This window comes from Salmo salar, chromosome ssa15, assembly GCF_905237065.1.
Source record: "Salmo salar chromosome ssa15, Ssal_v3.1, whole genome shotgun sequence".
In the NCBI taxonomy this organism is placed as follows: Eukaryota; Metazoa; Chordata; class Actinopteri; order Salmoniformes; family Salmonidae; genus Salmo; species Salmo salar.
In genome coordinates this window covers 3,457,500-3,473,382 of record NC_059456.1, presented here as the reverse complement: position 1 = coordinate 3,473,382, position 15,883 = coordinate 3,457,500, and the positions used below count along the sequence as shown (strand labels likewise).

Here is a 15,883-nt window from a genome sequence, read left to right as displayed (position 1 = left end):
ACTTGGAAACATTGAAGTATAGATTAGCCAAATTGTTTTACCTGAACTATGGACTTATTAGCCAGTCCTACTCTGTTGTTTATGATTTTGTTGTCATGAGGACTGATTTGGCTCATTGATTCTAGTTGAAAAATAAATTCTGCGCTCATGGAATGGCATGCTTGAGCACTACTGAAAACTGCTATTTACATGTGAACAATGAATGCCATATGATACATTTGCTACAGGCCTATTGTTTACCTTTTTGTTAGTGACACTTTGATATCTTGATAATATGCACCTGTTTAAAGGGCAAATCCACAGATGAAACATTAACAAAACGGTCACACCACCTCTGTTTTGGTTAAAAAGCTGAGGGATGGGCCTGGAGAAATGTAACCACTCTCAGATTAATAGACAGAGCTATAGATGCAAGAACTGACGATCCATGATATCACAATGATTGTTTTAACCATGTTATGAGGCTATACAGTGTTTGTTTACATTTACAATGTTTACAAACATTACAGACAAACAAGTTATATTTGGGGTTCTGATGGAGTGTGACAGTTGAACTAAACTCATGAGGCACGTAATCATCCATTTTTTTCCGAAAGTATCTGTAATCTGATTACAATATTTTTGCTGTTAACGGATTACAGTTACCATTTTTTTGGTAATCCCTTACATGTAACAGATTACATGTAATCCGTTACTCCCCAACCCTGGGAACTACTCTCAGGATGTACTGAACTTGTGTGCATCTTCAGTGGCACCCTAATTCCTAAATAGTGCACTACTTTGAACCCTGGTCAAAAGTATTGAACTAAAAAAAGGGAACAGGGTGCCATTTTAGATGCACACTTCCTGGTTGCGTTCACTTACTGTTTAGATGACATCATCGACTAGAGTAACATCATGTGTTGGGAGCGTTATCGTTATGATTTTTACACCACTGATCCAGAAACAGATGTAATATTTAGGTTCTGATAATCTAGGTTTGTTTGACCTGGGCTGAGAACTGATCAGAAATCAGTGCTTAGGGGAGATACAGAAGCATCTTGGGTGGATACAGTCTGTAGATGAGTAACACTTCCTGTAAAGCAGTGGAATTCACCTGACCACATACTGTCTGGTGCACTGACGTCAATGTAAAGTTGTAGTGTTGGAGGGGAGAGAAGTGAGGGGGATCAGTCTGTACTACAGTAACAGTCTTTAACAGTACAGCTCTTTCAGACCGGAGCACAGAGAACCCAAAAACTCCCAACAATCAACTGCTGAATAATTCACTACTATTTATTCTTCATTACAAAACCGTTTTGACTCGTTCCCTTGACCGTAGCACAGTCGTTTCAATGATCTGACCCCTTCAGTCTTTAGGTTGGCTGCAGGGCACTGTGAGGTCACCAGGTGAAAGTTACAGTGGCCTGAGAGGGACACTAGAGATCTATGTCAAGGTAGGGCCCCAGTGTAACACAGCAGTGACGTTGGAGAATAGCACGTGTGTGGGTAATGACACACTAACACAACACCTGGTCAAACAGCTAGATCAAAACACTGTAGGACACAAGTACGCACATGGCATTATGTTAAAGCACCATCATCATCCTAATCTTCCTCCTCCTCCACACCATCATCATCAAGATCAATCCCAAAATGACTTCTCAGTTCTGAAGAGTATTTCCCGTTCTGACATCCTCTCCAACAGAAAAATGTCAAACCTTGTTTACTAGAGAAACAGACTAGACCGTAAGGTAGAGAAACAATCAGCAATAAACATTCATGTCTAATATGTAACAGACTACCTTGTACAGACAAAGAAAGCATTTAACTGGTTGTTTAAAGGTTAGAAGGCATTGAAGTGATGTTGTAAAGATTGGAGAAAAAAAAGTCACAAAAAGTATTCCAAAGTTATGGCTTTTTCTCGCTTTCCCTTTCTCGTTCTCTCGCCCCTTCTCTCTTTCCCAAACTATTCACTCCTGGATCGTCATTCCTAGAAACCAACTCCTTCCTTCACTCATTCTTTCCACTGCTTTACTTCAGGGGTCCCCAGAAAAGAAAAGAGGGACGATGGAGAGAGTGAACACTTGCTTTCATTCACTACTACTTCCTGTGTGTTTGCCCACCGCTCCCACACCCTAACCCCTGACCCTGAGGTCAAAAGGCTTGCCATCGCTCTTACCGTTAGTCCCGGCTACAGCCGTGCGTGTGTCCGACAGGGAGTATGTGAGACGTGCAGACCACCATGCAGTCTTGGGAAAGTCCGACCAATGAACAAGATGCTGATTTCATCAAGGCTATCCCTTCATCGTTCACACACTAACTCCTCCTCCTCCTCCTCCTCCAATACCCCTCCCTCATTCTCTGTATCCGCTCCCTCCTCAGGCTTTCTGGCACTCTTCTTTACTCTCTCTGTCTCTCTTTCTCAACTCCTCCCTCCTCTGGCTTTCTGACACTCTTCTTTACTCTCTCTGTCTCTCTTTCTCAACTCCTCCCTCCTCTGGCTTTCTGACACTCTTCTTTACTCTCTCTGTCTCTCTTTCTCAACTCCTCCCTCCCTCCCTCAATCATTCACGGTTTCAAATAGTCCTATTTTTCTTCTCCTCTCTCTTCTGTCTCATGTTCTCTCTCTCTCTCTCTCCCTCAAACTCCTTTCCTCTCCTCTCTCATGTTCTCTCTCTCCCTCCCACACACTCCTCTCTGCTCTTTTCTGTTCTCACATCTGGCTGGTGGAAGGGAGGTGGGCTTGGAATTTAGAGGGGACTCAGACACACACACACACAGAACACAGGGTGGGACTACACACACACACACACACACACACACACACACACACACACACGTTTCTATACTTCCCTAATCTCTCTCTCCTTATTTGCCCCACTAAGTCTCTCCCTCTGTGCTGTTCGTCTCTTTCCCTTCAGTTTGTTCTATGTTCGAGGAATGCACGTCTCTTTCTCTCTCGCTAAAGTAGCAGTTTCCTGCACGCACAAAAAAGGAAACCACTTTCTATTCTCTTTTTTCATTGTCCCTGTGCGAAAACAACACCACTCAAAACCAAACTGACCAGCACACACACACACACACACACACACACACACACACACACACACACACACACACACACACACACACACACACACACACACACACACACACACACAAAAGAAAGCCATTTCCTCTTTTTGGTGTGCACTTTAGCGATTACAGAAATGATCAAAGCGGCGATTACAGGAAGGATTGCAGTTGATATGTAGCCATTAATATAGGTAAAATAAATAAATAAAAAATGGTAAATGGAAGAGGATGTGGGCTTCACTGCCCCGTTGGTATACAGTATATAGAAACAGACTAAAACATGCTACAAAAACGTGTCGGCCCTGATAGAGAAATTGGACAATGGCTGCTCTGCAAGTACAACCAGACGTGGCGTAAACAACAGATCACTGGACGTCTATGAACACGCTACATTACATTGATGAGAAGTGGGACATGAAGTACGTACTGACAACTGAGAACATGGAGGAGAGGCACACAGCAGAGAACCTAAAAAAACGGCATTAAATTCCATGGTTGATGAGTGGGTGGGGGACAGCAGTAAGCATCGTCTGGTAGCCATGACTGTGGTAGAAGAAACTGCATTGACCCCTAGCAGTTATAGGCAAGGACCATCTCAATTCGTCGAGGCATGGACACTACATGGTGTTGAAAGGGTTCCACAGGGATGCTGGCCCATGTTGACTCCAATGCTTCCCACAGTTGTATCAAGTTGGCTGGATGTCCTCTGGGTGGTGGACCATTCTTCAAAAACATGGGAAACTGTTGAGCGTGAAAAACCCAGCAGCGTTGCAGTTCTTGACACAAACCGGTGTGCCTGGCACCTACTACCATACCCCGTTCAAAGGCACTTCAATCTTTTGTCTTGCCATTCACCCTCTGAATGGCACAAACACATAATCCATGTCTCAATTGTCTCAAGGCATAAAAATCCTTCTTTAACCTGTCTCCTCATCTTCATCAACACTGATTTTAAGTGGATTTAACATGTGACATCAATAAGGGATCATAGCTTTCAGCTGGATTCACCTGGTCAGTCTATGTCCCGGAAAGAGCAGGTGTTCTTCATGTCGTTTAAACGATACAAAAAATGTCTGTTTAAATGTTAAAGCTGTAATATGTACGTTTTTGAGGGCGACCCGACCACATTCACAAAGAAATGTGCATTGTAGATCTGTCATTCCCATTGAAAGCAAGTCTAGGAAGCGGTAGATCTGTTCTTTGTGTGCTATTTCTATGTTTCCCGTTCTTAAGTTTTGTTGTTCCAGTCTTTTACTTTCGGTTTTGTACACCAGCTTCAAACAGCTAAAAAAGAAAATATTTGGGGTTTATTGAAAATATATTTCACAGTGGTTTTAGATGGTACAAATTGCTTGTTTTGTCACATTAACTGAAATACAAATTCTGTATATTGCACCTTTAAGAATTGTTTTGCTTTTGTCACATCCTTAACACACACACACACACACACACACACACACAAACATGGGGATTCTGACTATTACACTAAGCAGACATACCCTATATCCCACAGCACACCCTGAGGTTTGCTCCTCTGTAAGGCCGATATGGTCTCCTGTGTCAGGGGGGCAAAACATCACATGTAACCATGTGATGTTTAACTGTTTACTTTGCGGACTAATGCTCTCCTGAGACTGGGTTGCTGGCGGGCTCCGACTCTATAACACTCTCACCTAACTGTCAGTGTGTGTACGTATCAGTATAAAGGTGTGCATGGTTACGGTTTGTACTATTTCGAGACACGTACTGTGTGTGAGAAACTTCTGACAAATACCTACAGTGTGTGATACCTCAGCCAGATGCCCTTACCTCACCCAGATGCCCTTACCTCACCCAGATGCCCTTACCTCACCCAGATGCCCTTACCTCACCCAGATGCCCTTACCTCAGCCAGATGCCCTTACCTCACCCAGATGCCCTTACCTCTGCCAGATGCCCTTACCTCAGCCAGATGCCCTTACCTCAGCCAGATGCCCTTACCTCTGCCAGATGCCCTTACCTCAGCCAGACGCCCTTACCTCAGCCAGATGCCCTTACCTCACCCAGATGCCCTTACCTCACCCAGATGCCCTTACCTCTGCCAGATGCCCTTACCTCTGCCAGAGGCCCTTACCTCACCCAGATGCCCTTACCTCACCCAGATGCCCTTACCTCTGCCAGATGCCCTTACCTCACCCAGATGCCCTTACCTCTGCCAGATGCCCTTACCTCAGCCAGATGCCCTTACCGCTGTCAGACCACACATATGGCAGATCCCCTGTCTCTATAGCCATCATCCACGTTACCTCTAGAGATCAGATGGTGGACCCTACCTCTGCAGATGCTCTGGTACTCTCAGTAGATGTTATAGTCCTGTAGCGAGGAGCACAGAGATACTCTGGTCTGTAGTAATGCCTTATAGTCTGGTAGATGCTAGGAGGACAGAGATACTCTGGTCTGTAGCTAATGCTTATAGTCTGGCAGAGAGGAGGACAGCCAGATACTCTGGTACCGTAGCTAATGCTTATAGTCTGGTAGAGAGGAGGACAGAGATACTCTGGTCTGTAGTAATGTTATAGTCTGGTAGAGAGGAGGACAGAGATCCTCTGGTCTGTAGTAATGTTATGGTCTGGTAGAGAGGAGGACAGAGATACTCTGGTCTGTAGTAATGTTATAGTCTGGTAGAGAGGAGGACAGAGATACTCTGGTCTGTAGTAATGTTATAGTCTGGTAGAGAGGAGGACAGAGATACTCTGGTCTGTAGTAATGTTATAGTCTGGTAGAGAGGAGGACAGAGATACTCTGGTCTGTAGTAATGTTATAGTCTGGTAGAGAGGAGGAGAGAGAGATACTCTGGTCTGTAGTAATGTTATAGTCTGGTAGAGAGGAGGACAGAGATACTCTGGTCTGTAGTAATGTTATAGTCTGGTAGAGAGGAGGAGAGAGAGATACTCTGGTCTGTAGTAATGTTATAGTCTGGTAGAGAGGAGGACAGAGATACTCTGGTCTGTAGTAATGTTATAGTCTGGTAGAGAGGAGGACAGAGATACTCTGGTCTGTAGTAATGTTATAGTCTGGTAGAGAGGAGGACAGAGATACTCTGGTCTCTAGGATGGTCTGGTAGAGGAGAGAAGGAGAGTATGAAAGGGAGGAGAATATGAGAGGGGAGAGTATGAGAGGGAGAGAGTATGAAAGGGAGGAGAATATGAGAGAGGGCGAGGAGGAGAGTATGAGAGGGAGAGAGTATGAGAGGAGGAGAGTATGAGAGTATGAGAGGGGGAGAGTAGGAGAGGGGGAGAGGAGGAGAGTATGAGAGGGGGAGAGGAGGAGAGGGGGAGAGTATGACAGGGAGAGGAGAAGAGTATGAGAGGAGGAGAGTATGAGAGGGGGAGAGGAGGAGAGGGGGAGAGTATGAGAGGGGGAGAGTATGAAAGGGGGAGAGTATGAGAGGAGGTGAGGAGGAGAGGGGGAGAGGCTGAGAGGAGCAGAGTATGAGAGGGGGAGAGGAGGAGAGGGGGAGAGTATGACAGGGAGCGGAGAAGAGTATGAGAGGAGGAGAGGGGGAGAGTATGAGAGGGGGAGAGTATGAGAGGGGGAGAGGAGGAGAGGGGGAGAGTATGACAGGGAGAGGAGAAGAGTATGAGAGGAGGAGAGGGGGAGAGTATGAGAGGGGGAGAGTATGAGAGGAGGAGAGTATGAGAGTGAGGAGAGGAGGAGAGGAGCAGGGGGGAGAGAAGGAGAGTATGAGAAGAGGAGAGGAGGATAGGGGGAGAGGAGGAGCGTATGAGAGAGGGGAGATAAGGAGAGTATGAGAGGAGGAGAGGGGGAGAGGAGGAGAGTATGAGAGGGGAAGAGGAGGAGAGAGGGGAGAGGAGGAGAGGAGGAGAGGGGGAGAGGAGGAGAGGAGAGGAGGAGAGGAGAGTATGAGAGGGGAGAGTATGAGAGGGGGGAGAGTAGGAGAGTATGAGAGGGGGAGAGGGGAGAGGAGGAGAGGGGGAGAGGAGGAGAGTATGAGAGGGGGAGAGAGGAGGAGAGTATGAGAGAGGGAGAGGAGGAGAGTATGAGGGGGAGAAAAGGAGAGGGGGAGAGTATGACAGGGAGAGGAGAAGAGTAGGAGAGGGAGGAGAGAAGGACAGTATGAGAGGGGAGAGGAGGAGAGTATAAGTGGGAGGAGAGTATGAGAGGGGGAGAGGAGGAGAGTATGAGAGAGGGAGAGGAGGAGAGTATGAGGGGGAGAAAAGGAGAGGGGGAGAGTATGACAGGGAGAGGAGAAGAGTAGGAGAGGAGGAGAGTATGAGAGGGGGAGAGGAGGAGAGTATGAGAGGGAGGAGAGTATGAGAGGGGAGGAGAGTATGAGAGAGGGAGAGGAGGAGAGTATGAGAGAGGGAGAGGAGGAGAGTATGATAGGAGGAGAGTATGATAGGAGGAGAGGAGGAGAGTATGAGAGGAGGAGAGGGGGAGAGGAGGAGAGTATGAGAGGAGGAGAGGAGGAGAGTATTAGAGGAGGAGAGGAGGAGAGGGGGAGAGGAGGAGAGGGGGAGAGGGGGAGAAGATGAGAGGAGGAGAGGGGGAGAGGAGGAGAGGGGGAGAGTATGAGAGGAGGAGAGGGGGAGAGTATGAGAGGAGGAGAGGAGGAGAGGGGGAGAGGGGGAGAGTATGAGAGGAGGAGAGGGGGAGAGGAGGAAGCTCCAGTCCAGTGCTGCTCTCTTCTATTAATGATCAGCTCAGTCTGTACAACAGGAAATGAATCGTGATGTACACAGAATGCTATCATACTGAGAGAGAGAGAGACAATGAGTAATACCTCTCCCCTCCTCCCCCCTCTCCCCCTCCTCCCCCTCTCCCCTCCGGTATTACTCATTGTCTCTCTCTCTCTCAGTATGATAGCATTCTGTGTACAACAGGAAATGAATCGTGATGTACACAGAATGCTATCATACTGAGAGAGAGAGACAATGAGTAATACCGGAGGGGAGAGGGGGAGGAGGGGAGGAGGGGGAGAGGGGGAGGAGGGGAGAGGGGGGAGCACTGTGTGGTAAAATAAACACAGCTGTACGTGGTGTTTGATAACCAATGGAATGCAATGTACAAAAACATGTCAAACTCTTTCAAATCTCCATCTAGTCTCATCCCATCTAGTCTCATCTAAGTCAATAACACTCCAAAAGCCAAAGAGATTATTCATTAATATTTTATATACAAAATTCTAATATTTGTACAAGTATTTTCAACATTTTCGCAGCATTATAATATTAATGATACATACTTTACGTATATTAATCTTTTCATATTTGACAGTACATACATAAAAATGCACAACTCAAGGTCTAGCTTAGTTTGATTGTATACTGTAAATACATGCTCTGGTGTTAGGATTTTCTTTACAAACTGCTGTGGTGGTTTTCTAACTTACAGTAAGATTAAAACAGTTTGAGTGTCAGAGTTCACTTGTCAAAAAAACAAAACAAAACAAAAAAAGAAACAAAATGAAAGACAGGAACAAATCAAGAAATCTAGAAAGTGAACACTGCATTACTTGGCACGTGGTGCATACTCCATCCACCCCCTTCTCCATCTATGTGATATTATTGGATGGCCCACCTTTCAATTTTCTCTTCCAGCCAATGGCAGGCAGGTAATATTTGTGACATTCACAGAACGCCCAATGACTGGTCGAGTTAATTTTGCATGGTCCGGTGACCCGGGTTTGTTCATTTTAGACCATTCCATTGGTCCTTAAGTGAAATCTCCACCCACACAAGGCACCGGGGCCATGCAAAACAAACTCCACCAATGAGAGCAATGGTGGAACTTTTGGGCGGGGCTAACATGAGAGTCAGGTCTCAGTAAGAGGATGATTGACAGCCGACAGAAGTCGAGTATGACATGATCATTATAACACCCGTGTGTTTGTGGTAATGCTAGGGGTGAGACAGACGCTTCTAAACATTACCTGGTAGTTAACATGCTCTAACATTTGTTCATCAAGATTGGACAAGACTGGACATGAGATTTATAAAAAAGGTCTAAATGACTGCCCCCCCCCCAACAACAACAATAAAAAACAAACTAGTCAATGTTTGGCTATTTCCATTCCATGTAGACGTACAGGCAAACAGTATCTGCAGTAACAGTTGAAAAGAGAAACTTAAGTTGGCAAAATAAATACATGAATAAATATAAAATCTAGAGAGGAGGTTAAAGGTTATGTCATGAGTATAGTGTACTGTATAGGAGCACACAGTCCCTCAGGCTGAAGTGGAGAGGGCCGATGCCGTAACCATTAAGCCCACACAGCTCTGTTCTGTTCACACAGCCATCTGACAGTAAAACACCCCACACCCAAGTCTGTACTACACCCTGTCAACTAACTCTAGTACCTCACCCTAGTCTGTATTACACCCTGTCAACTAACTAACTCTAGTACCTCACCCTAGTCTGTATTACACACTGTCAACTAACTAACTCTAGTACCTCACCCTAGTCTGTACTACACCCTGTCAACTAACTAACTCTAGTACCTCACCCTAGTCTGTACTACACCCTGTCAACTAACTAACTCTAGTACCTCACCCTAGTCTGTACTACACCCTGTCAACTAACTAACTCTAGTACCTCACCCTAGTCTGTACTACACAATGTCAACTAACTAACTCTAGTACCTCACCCTAGTCTGTACTACACACTGTCAACTAACTAACTCTAGTACCTCACCCTAGTCTGTACTACACCCTGTCAACTAACTAACTCTAGTACCTCACCCTAGTCTGTATTACACCCTGTCAACTAACTACCTAGTACCTCACCCTAGTCTGTACTACACCCTGTCAACTAACTCTAGTACCTCACCCTAGTCTGTACTACACCCTGTCAACTAACTCTCTAGTACCTCACCCTAGTCTGTATTACACCCTGTCAACTAACTAACTCTAGTACCTCACCCTAGTCTGTACTACACCCTGTCAACTAACTCTAGTACCTCACCCTAGTCTGTACTACACCCTGTCAACTAACTAACTCTAGTACGTCACCCTAGTCTGTACTACACCCTGTCAACTAACTAACTCTAGTACGTCACCCTAGTCTGTACTACACAATGTCAACTAACTAACTCTAGTACCTCACCCTAGTCTGCATTACACCCTGTCAACTAACTAACTCTAGTACCTCACCCTAGTCTGCATTACACCCTGTCAACTAACTAACTCTAGTACCTCACCCTAGTCTGTACTACACCCTGTCAACTAACTAACTCTAGTACCTCACCCTAGTCTGTACTACACCCTGTCAACTAACTAACTCTAGTACCTCACCCTAGTCTGTACTACACCCTGTCAACTAACTAACTCTAGTACCTCACCCTAGTCTGTACTACACAATGTCAACTAACTAACTCTAGTACCTCACCCTAGTCTGTACTACACCCTGTCAACTAACTAACTCTAGTACCTCACCCTAGTCTGTACTACACCCTGTCAACTAACTAACTCTAGTACCTCACCCTAGTCTGTATTACACCCTGTCAACTAACTAACTCTAGTACCTCACCCTAGTCTGTACTACACCCTGTCAACTAACTAACTCTAGTACCTCACCCTAGTCTGTACTACACCCTGTCAACTAACTAACTCTAGTACCTCACCCTAGTCTGTACTACACCCTGTCAACTAACTCTAGTACCTCACCCTAGTCTGTACTACACCCTGTCAACTAACTAACTCTAGTACCTCACCCTAGTCTGTACTACACCCTGTCAACTAACTAACTCTAGTACCTCACCCTAGTCTGTACTACACCCTGTCAACTAACTAACTCTAGTACCTCACCCTAGTCTGTACTACACCCTGTCAACTAACTAACTCTAGTACCTCACCCTAGTCTATACTACACCCTGTCAACTAACTAACTCTAGTACCTCACCCTAGTCTGTACTACACCCTGTCAACTAACTAACTCTAGTACCTCACCCTAGTCTGTACTACACCCTGTCAACTAACTAACCTAGTACCTCACCCTAGTCTGTACTACACCCTGTCAACTAACTAACTCTAGTACCTCACCCTAGTCTGTACTACACCCTGTCAACTAACTAACTCTAGTACCTCACCCTAGTCTGTACTACACCCTGTCAACTAACTAACTCTAGTACCTCACCCTAGTCTGTACTACACCCTGTCAACTAACTAACTCTAGTACCTCACCCTAGTCTGTACTACACCTGTCAACTAACTAACTCTAGTACCTCACCCTAGTCTGTACTACACCCTGTCAACTAACTAACTCTAGTACCTCACCCTAGTCTGTACTACACCCTGTCAACTAACTAACTCTAGTACCTCACCCTAGTCTGCACTACACCCTGTCAACTAACTAACTCTAGTACCTCACCCTAGTCTGTACTACACCCTGTCAACTAACTCTCTAGTACCTCACCCTAGTCTGTATTACACCCTGTCAACTAGCTAACTCTAGTACCTCACCCTAGTCTGTACTACACCCTGTCAACTAACTAACTCTAGTACCTCACCCTAGTCTGTACTACACCCTGTCAACTAACTAACTCTAGTACCTCACCCTAGTCTGTACTACACCCTGTCAACTAACTAACTCTAGTACCTCACCCTAGTCTGTACTACACCCTGTCAACTAACTAACTCTGTAACTCTAGCACCTCACAAACCTCACCTGTTTTTATTGTCTGCGTGTGTTCATCTATCACTATACAGTGAAATCATTTTAACCAGGGCCAATAGGCAGCCATTTTCTTCCCAGTTCAGGTACATATCCCTGTGTTTGTGATGGTCTGAGGAGGGATGGGGGTTAGCGCTGTGATTTTAAGGCTATGTAAACCACAGGGATGGTCCTGTAGTGACCCTGGAGACAGGTCAGGTCAGATCCATCCACAAGTGTTTTCATCACAGGTTAGGGTGATGGGTGTTGGGCTATGCGTATCAGTCTCATGTGTTTTCATCACAGGTTAGGGTGATGGGTGTTGGGCTATGCGTATCAGTCTCATGCTAGTAATATATAAAATTAGAGGATGTACCTGTAAGGGTTGTTCTGATATAGCCCCTGGTACAGTAAGCAGACATTCATTCACGTGTGTGTGTGTGTGTGTGTGTGGCGTCTGTGTGTGTGTCTGTGTGTGTGTGTGATATGAATGCAACAGTGAAGGTATGTGGTGTTGTGTCACACTCCACTACTTTGATGCATACAGTGAAAGTCTCTGATTGGTCCCTCATCAGTCATGTGCCTGCTCCAGGCCCTCTCATTGGCCCAGAGGACCAGGAAACATAACATTTATTAACTTCTATCCTGATGTTCATCTCCCTCTCTTCCACGGAGCGTGTCTCCTCTTTCAACTCCATCTTGTGATAGGCTCTCCTCTACCTATCCTCTCTCCACCTCCCCTCCTTCTCTCCTCTCCCTATCCTCCCCTCTCCCTATCCTCTCTCCTCCACTCTCCCTATCCTCTCTCCTCCCCTCTCCTCGCTCCACCTCCCCTCCTCCCCTCTCCTCTCCTCTCCCTATCCTCTCGCCACCTCCCCTCCTCTACCTATCCTCTCTCCACCTCTTTTCTCCTCTCTCCACATCATCTCCCCTCCTCTCCCTATCATCTCCTCTCCTCTCCCTATCCTCTCTCCACATCATCTCCCCTCCTCTACAGGACGTGTCTCGGCCTTCAGTTTGACAAAGTCCTTTGCCACCTCGTCGGCCGCACGCTGAGACAAGATACGCATCACCGTTACGCCCGTCTCGTCCTTCTGGATGATTCCGCCCAGCGGGCACCAGCACACGCACGACTTCCTGTCAGCCACATCTCGGAGCTGGACCACGGCCACGCCCACAACACGGTCGGCCCGGCCGAAACAGTAGTCCTTCACCGTCACCTGCAGCTCATAGCAGTCTGGAGACTCCTTACCCAGGATGCTGTTGGAGGGATAGAGCGAAAAGGTAGAAGTGGTTCAACATTGTTGTATAGTGTACACTACAGACTAACGGTGGAATCCTAACTTTAAATCTGTTCACATTACTGTAAATCTAACAGTGGAGAATGGATGGTTGTTGTACATTACTGTAAATCTAACAGTGGAGAATGTATGGATGGTTGTTGTACATTACTGTAAATCCAACAGTGGAGAATGGATGGTTGTTGCACATTACTGTAAATCTAACAGTGGAGAATGGATGGTTGTTGTACATTACTGTAAATCTAACAGTGGAGAATGGATGGTTGTTGTACATTACTGTAAATCTAACAGTGGAGAATGTATGGGTGGTTGTTGTACATTACTGTAAATCCAACAGTGGAGAATGGATGGTTGTTGTACAGTACTGTACATCTAACAGTGGAGAATGGATGGTTGTTGTACATTACTGTAAATCTAACAGTGGAGAATGGATGGTTGTTGCACATTACTGTAAATCTAGCAGTGGAGAATGGATGGTTGTTGTACATTACTGTAAATCCAACAGTGGAGAATGGATGGTTGTTGTACATTACTGTAAATCCAACAGTGGAGAATGGATGGTTGTTGTACATTACTGTAAATCTAACAGTGGAGAATGGATGGTTGTTGTACATTACTGTAAATCTAACAGTGGAGAATGGATGGTTGTTGCACATTACTGTAAATCTAGCAGTGGAGAATGGATGGTTGTTGTACATTACTGTAAATCTAACAGTGGAGAATGTATGGTTGTTGTACATTACTGTAAATCTAACAGTGGAGAATGTATGGGTGGTTGTTGTACATTACTGTAAATCCAACAGTGGAGAATGGATGGTTGTTGTACATTACTGTAAATCTAACAGTGGAGAATGGATGGTTGTTGTACAGTACTGTACATCTAACAGTGGAGAATGGATGGTTGTTGCACATTACTGTAAATCTAGCAGTGGAGAATGGATGGTTGTTGCACATTACTGTAAATCCAGCAGTGGAGAATGGATGGTTGTTGTACATTACTGTAAATCCAACAGTGGAGAATGGCTGGTTGTTGTACATTACTGTAAATCCAACAGTGGAGAATGGATGGTTGTTGTACATTACTGTAAATCTAACAGTGGAGAATGGATGGTTGTTGCACATTACTGTAAATCTAGCAGTGGAGAATGGATGGTTGTTGTACAGTAGGATCTAAATCTAACAGTGGAGAATGGATGGTTGTTGTACAGTAAGGTATAAATCTAACAGTGGAGAATGGATGGATGGCTGTTGTACATTACTGTAAATCTAACAGTGGAGAAAGGATGGTTGTTGTACAGTAGGATCTAAATCTAACAGTGGAGAATGGATGGTTGTTGTACAGTAGGATCTAAATCTAACGGTGGAGAATGGATGGATGGTTGTTGTACATTAGTGTAAATCCAACAGTGGAGAATGGATGGTTGTTGTACAGTAGGGTCTAAATCTAACAGTGGAGAATGGCTGGTTGTTGTACAGTAGGATCTAAATCTAACAGTGGAGAATGGATGGTTGTTGTACAATAGGATATAAATCTAACAGTGGAGAATGGATGGTTGTTTACAGTAGGATCTAAATCTAACAGTGGAGAATGGATGGTTGTTGTACTTCACCTTTTAATAAAGCTTTGGTGATTAATATTTATTTAAAAGTAATCTCACAAGCCAAACCCTCGAGTTTTGGCACTTGCGCTGCCGGAGCGCCAGCCGAAAATAGTTGTCAGGGTGGTGAACACATGAAAGTGGAGTTAAAGTGAAGGGCGACCTACAGGTGTTGGGTGGAAGCTCAGTGGGTTAAGAACTCACAATTGGAAGCCCTCATTGTACTTGGCTGTCCAGCTGTTGTTCTTTGACTTGGTAGTGAACTTCCTCTTCTGGGCTGCAAGGAGCGGACCAATCATATTGACCTCCACGAAGGGACGGAACATCCCTGATGTCTGCCACTTCATGTCATTCACCGCTATCACTGTAGGGGGAGAGAGAGACAGGGAGGGAGAGAGAGGAGAGAGTGAGAGAAAGAGCAAGGGAACAACTGGTGAGAAATTAAAGCAATCGTGTGAGAGCAGTAGAAGGAAGGAGACGGAAAGATGAGAGATGGAAATATGAGGGATCGAAAGATAAGAGATGATGGAAAGATTAGAGATGGAAAGATGAGAGATGGAAAGATGAGAGATGATGGAAATATGAGAGATGGAAAGATGAGATATTGAGAGATGAGATGGAAAGATGCGAGATGGAGAGATGTTGAGATGAGATGGAAAGATGAGAGATTGAGAGATGAGATGGAAAGATGAGAGATGAGATGGAAAGATGGAGAGATGAGAGATAGAAAGATAAGAGATGGAGAGATAGAAAGATAAGAGATGGAGAGATTAGATGAAAAGATGAAAGATGAGAGATGAAAAGATGAGAGATAAAAAGATGAGAGACAGAAAGATGAGAGATGGATAGATGAGAGATCAGAGATGGAGATGGAAAGATGAGAGATGGAGAGATGAGATGGAAAGATGAGAGATGGAGAGATGAGATGGAAAGATATGAGATGAAAAGATGAGATGGAGAGATGAGATTGAAAGATGAGAGATAGAAATATGAGAGATGGAGAGATGACAAATAGAAATATGAGAGATGGAGAGATAAGAGATGGAGAGATGAGAGATGGAAAGATGAGAGATGGAGAGATAAGATGAAAGATGAGAGATGGAGAGATGAGATGAAAGATGAAAAGATGAAGAGAGGAGATGGAAAGATGAGAAACAGAGAGATGAGAGGTGGAGAGATGAGATGGAGACATGAGATGGAAAGGTGAGAGATGGAGAGATGGAAAGATATGAGTTGGAGAGATGGCAAGATGAGCGATGGAGGGATGATATGGAAAGA

At 45.0% G+C, this 15,883-nt stretch overlaps 2 protein-coding genes and 1 long non-coding RNA gene across 4 annotated transcripts in view; all 3 read right to left on the bottom strand.

Moving 5' to 3' along the window:
• The window catches only part of LOC106570854 (phospholipid-transporting ATPase ID), a 42,606-nt gene extending 40,168 nt beyond the window's left edge, over nucleotides 1–2,438 (bottom strand). For both annotated transcript variants that reach the window (XM_014143423.2, XM_045695365.1), the window contains exon 1: nucleotides 2,162–2,438. The gene's annotated coding sequence lies outside the window, so the exon portion shown is untranslated. The remainder of the gene's footprint in view (nucleotides 1–2,161) is intronic.
• Nucleotides 2,439–8,211: 5,773 nt separating this feature from the next.
• LOC123727188 (uncharacterized) lies at nucleotides 8,212–12,490 on the bottom strand. The gene is made up of 2 exons (XR_006759101.1): nucleotides 9,511–12,490; nucleotides 8,212–9,416 (listed from the first exon to the last, which is right to left on the bottom strand). It is a non-coding gene; the product is annotated as an uncharacterized lncRNA (long non-coding RNA).
• A 147-nt stretch (nucleotides 12,491–12,637) lies between these two features.
• LOC106570851 (protein unc-13 homolog B) overlaps nucleotides 12,638–15,883 on the bottom strand; it is an 85,728-nt gene continuing 82,482 nt past the window's right edge. The window contains exons 32-33 of the mRNA XM_045695361.1: nucleotides 14,810–14,969; nucleotides 12,638–12,966 (exon numbers count right to left, since the gene is read on the bottom strand). Of these exons, the coding sequence (XP_045551317.1) occupies nucleotides 12,684–12,966; nucleotides 14,810–14,969 (443 nt within the window). The 3' untranslated portion in view covers nucleotides 12,638–12,683. The remainder of the gene's footprint in view (nucleotides 12,967–14,809; nucleotides 14,970–15,883) is intronic.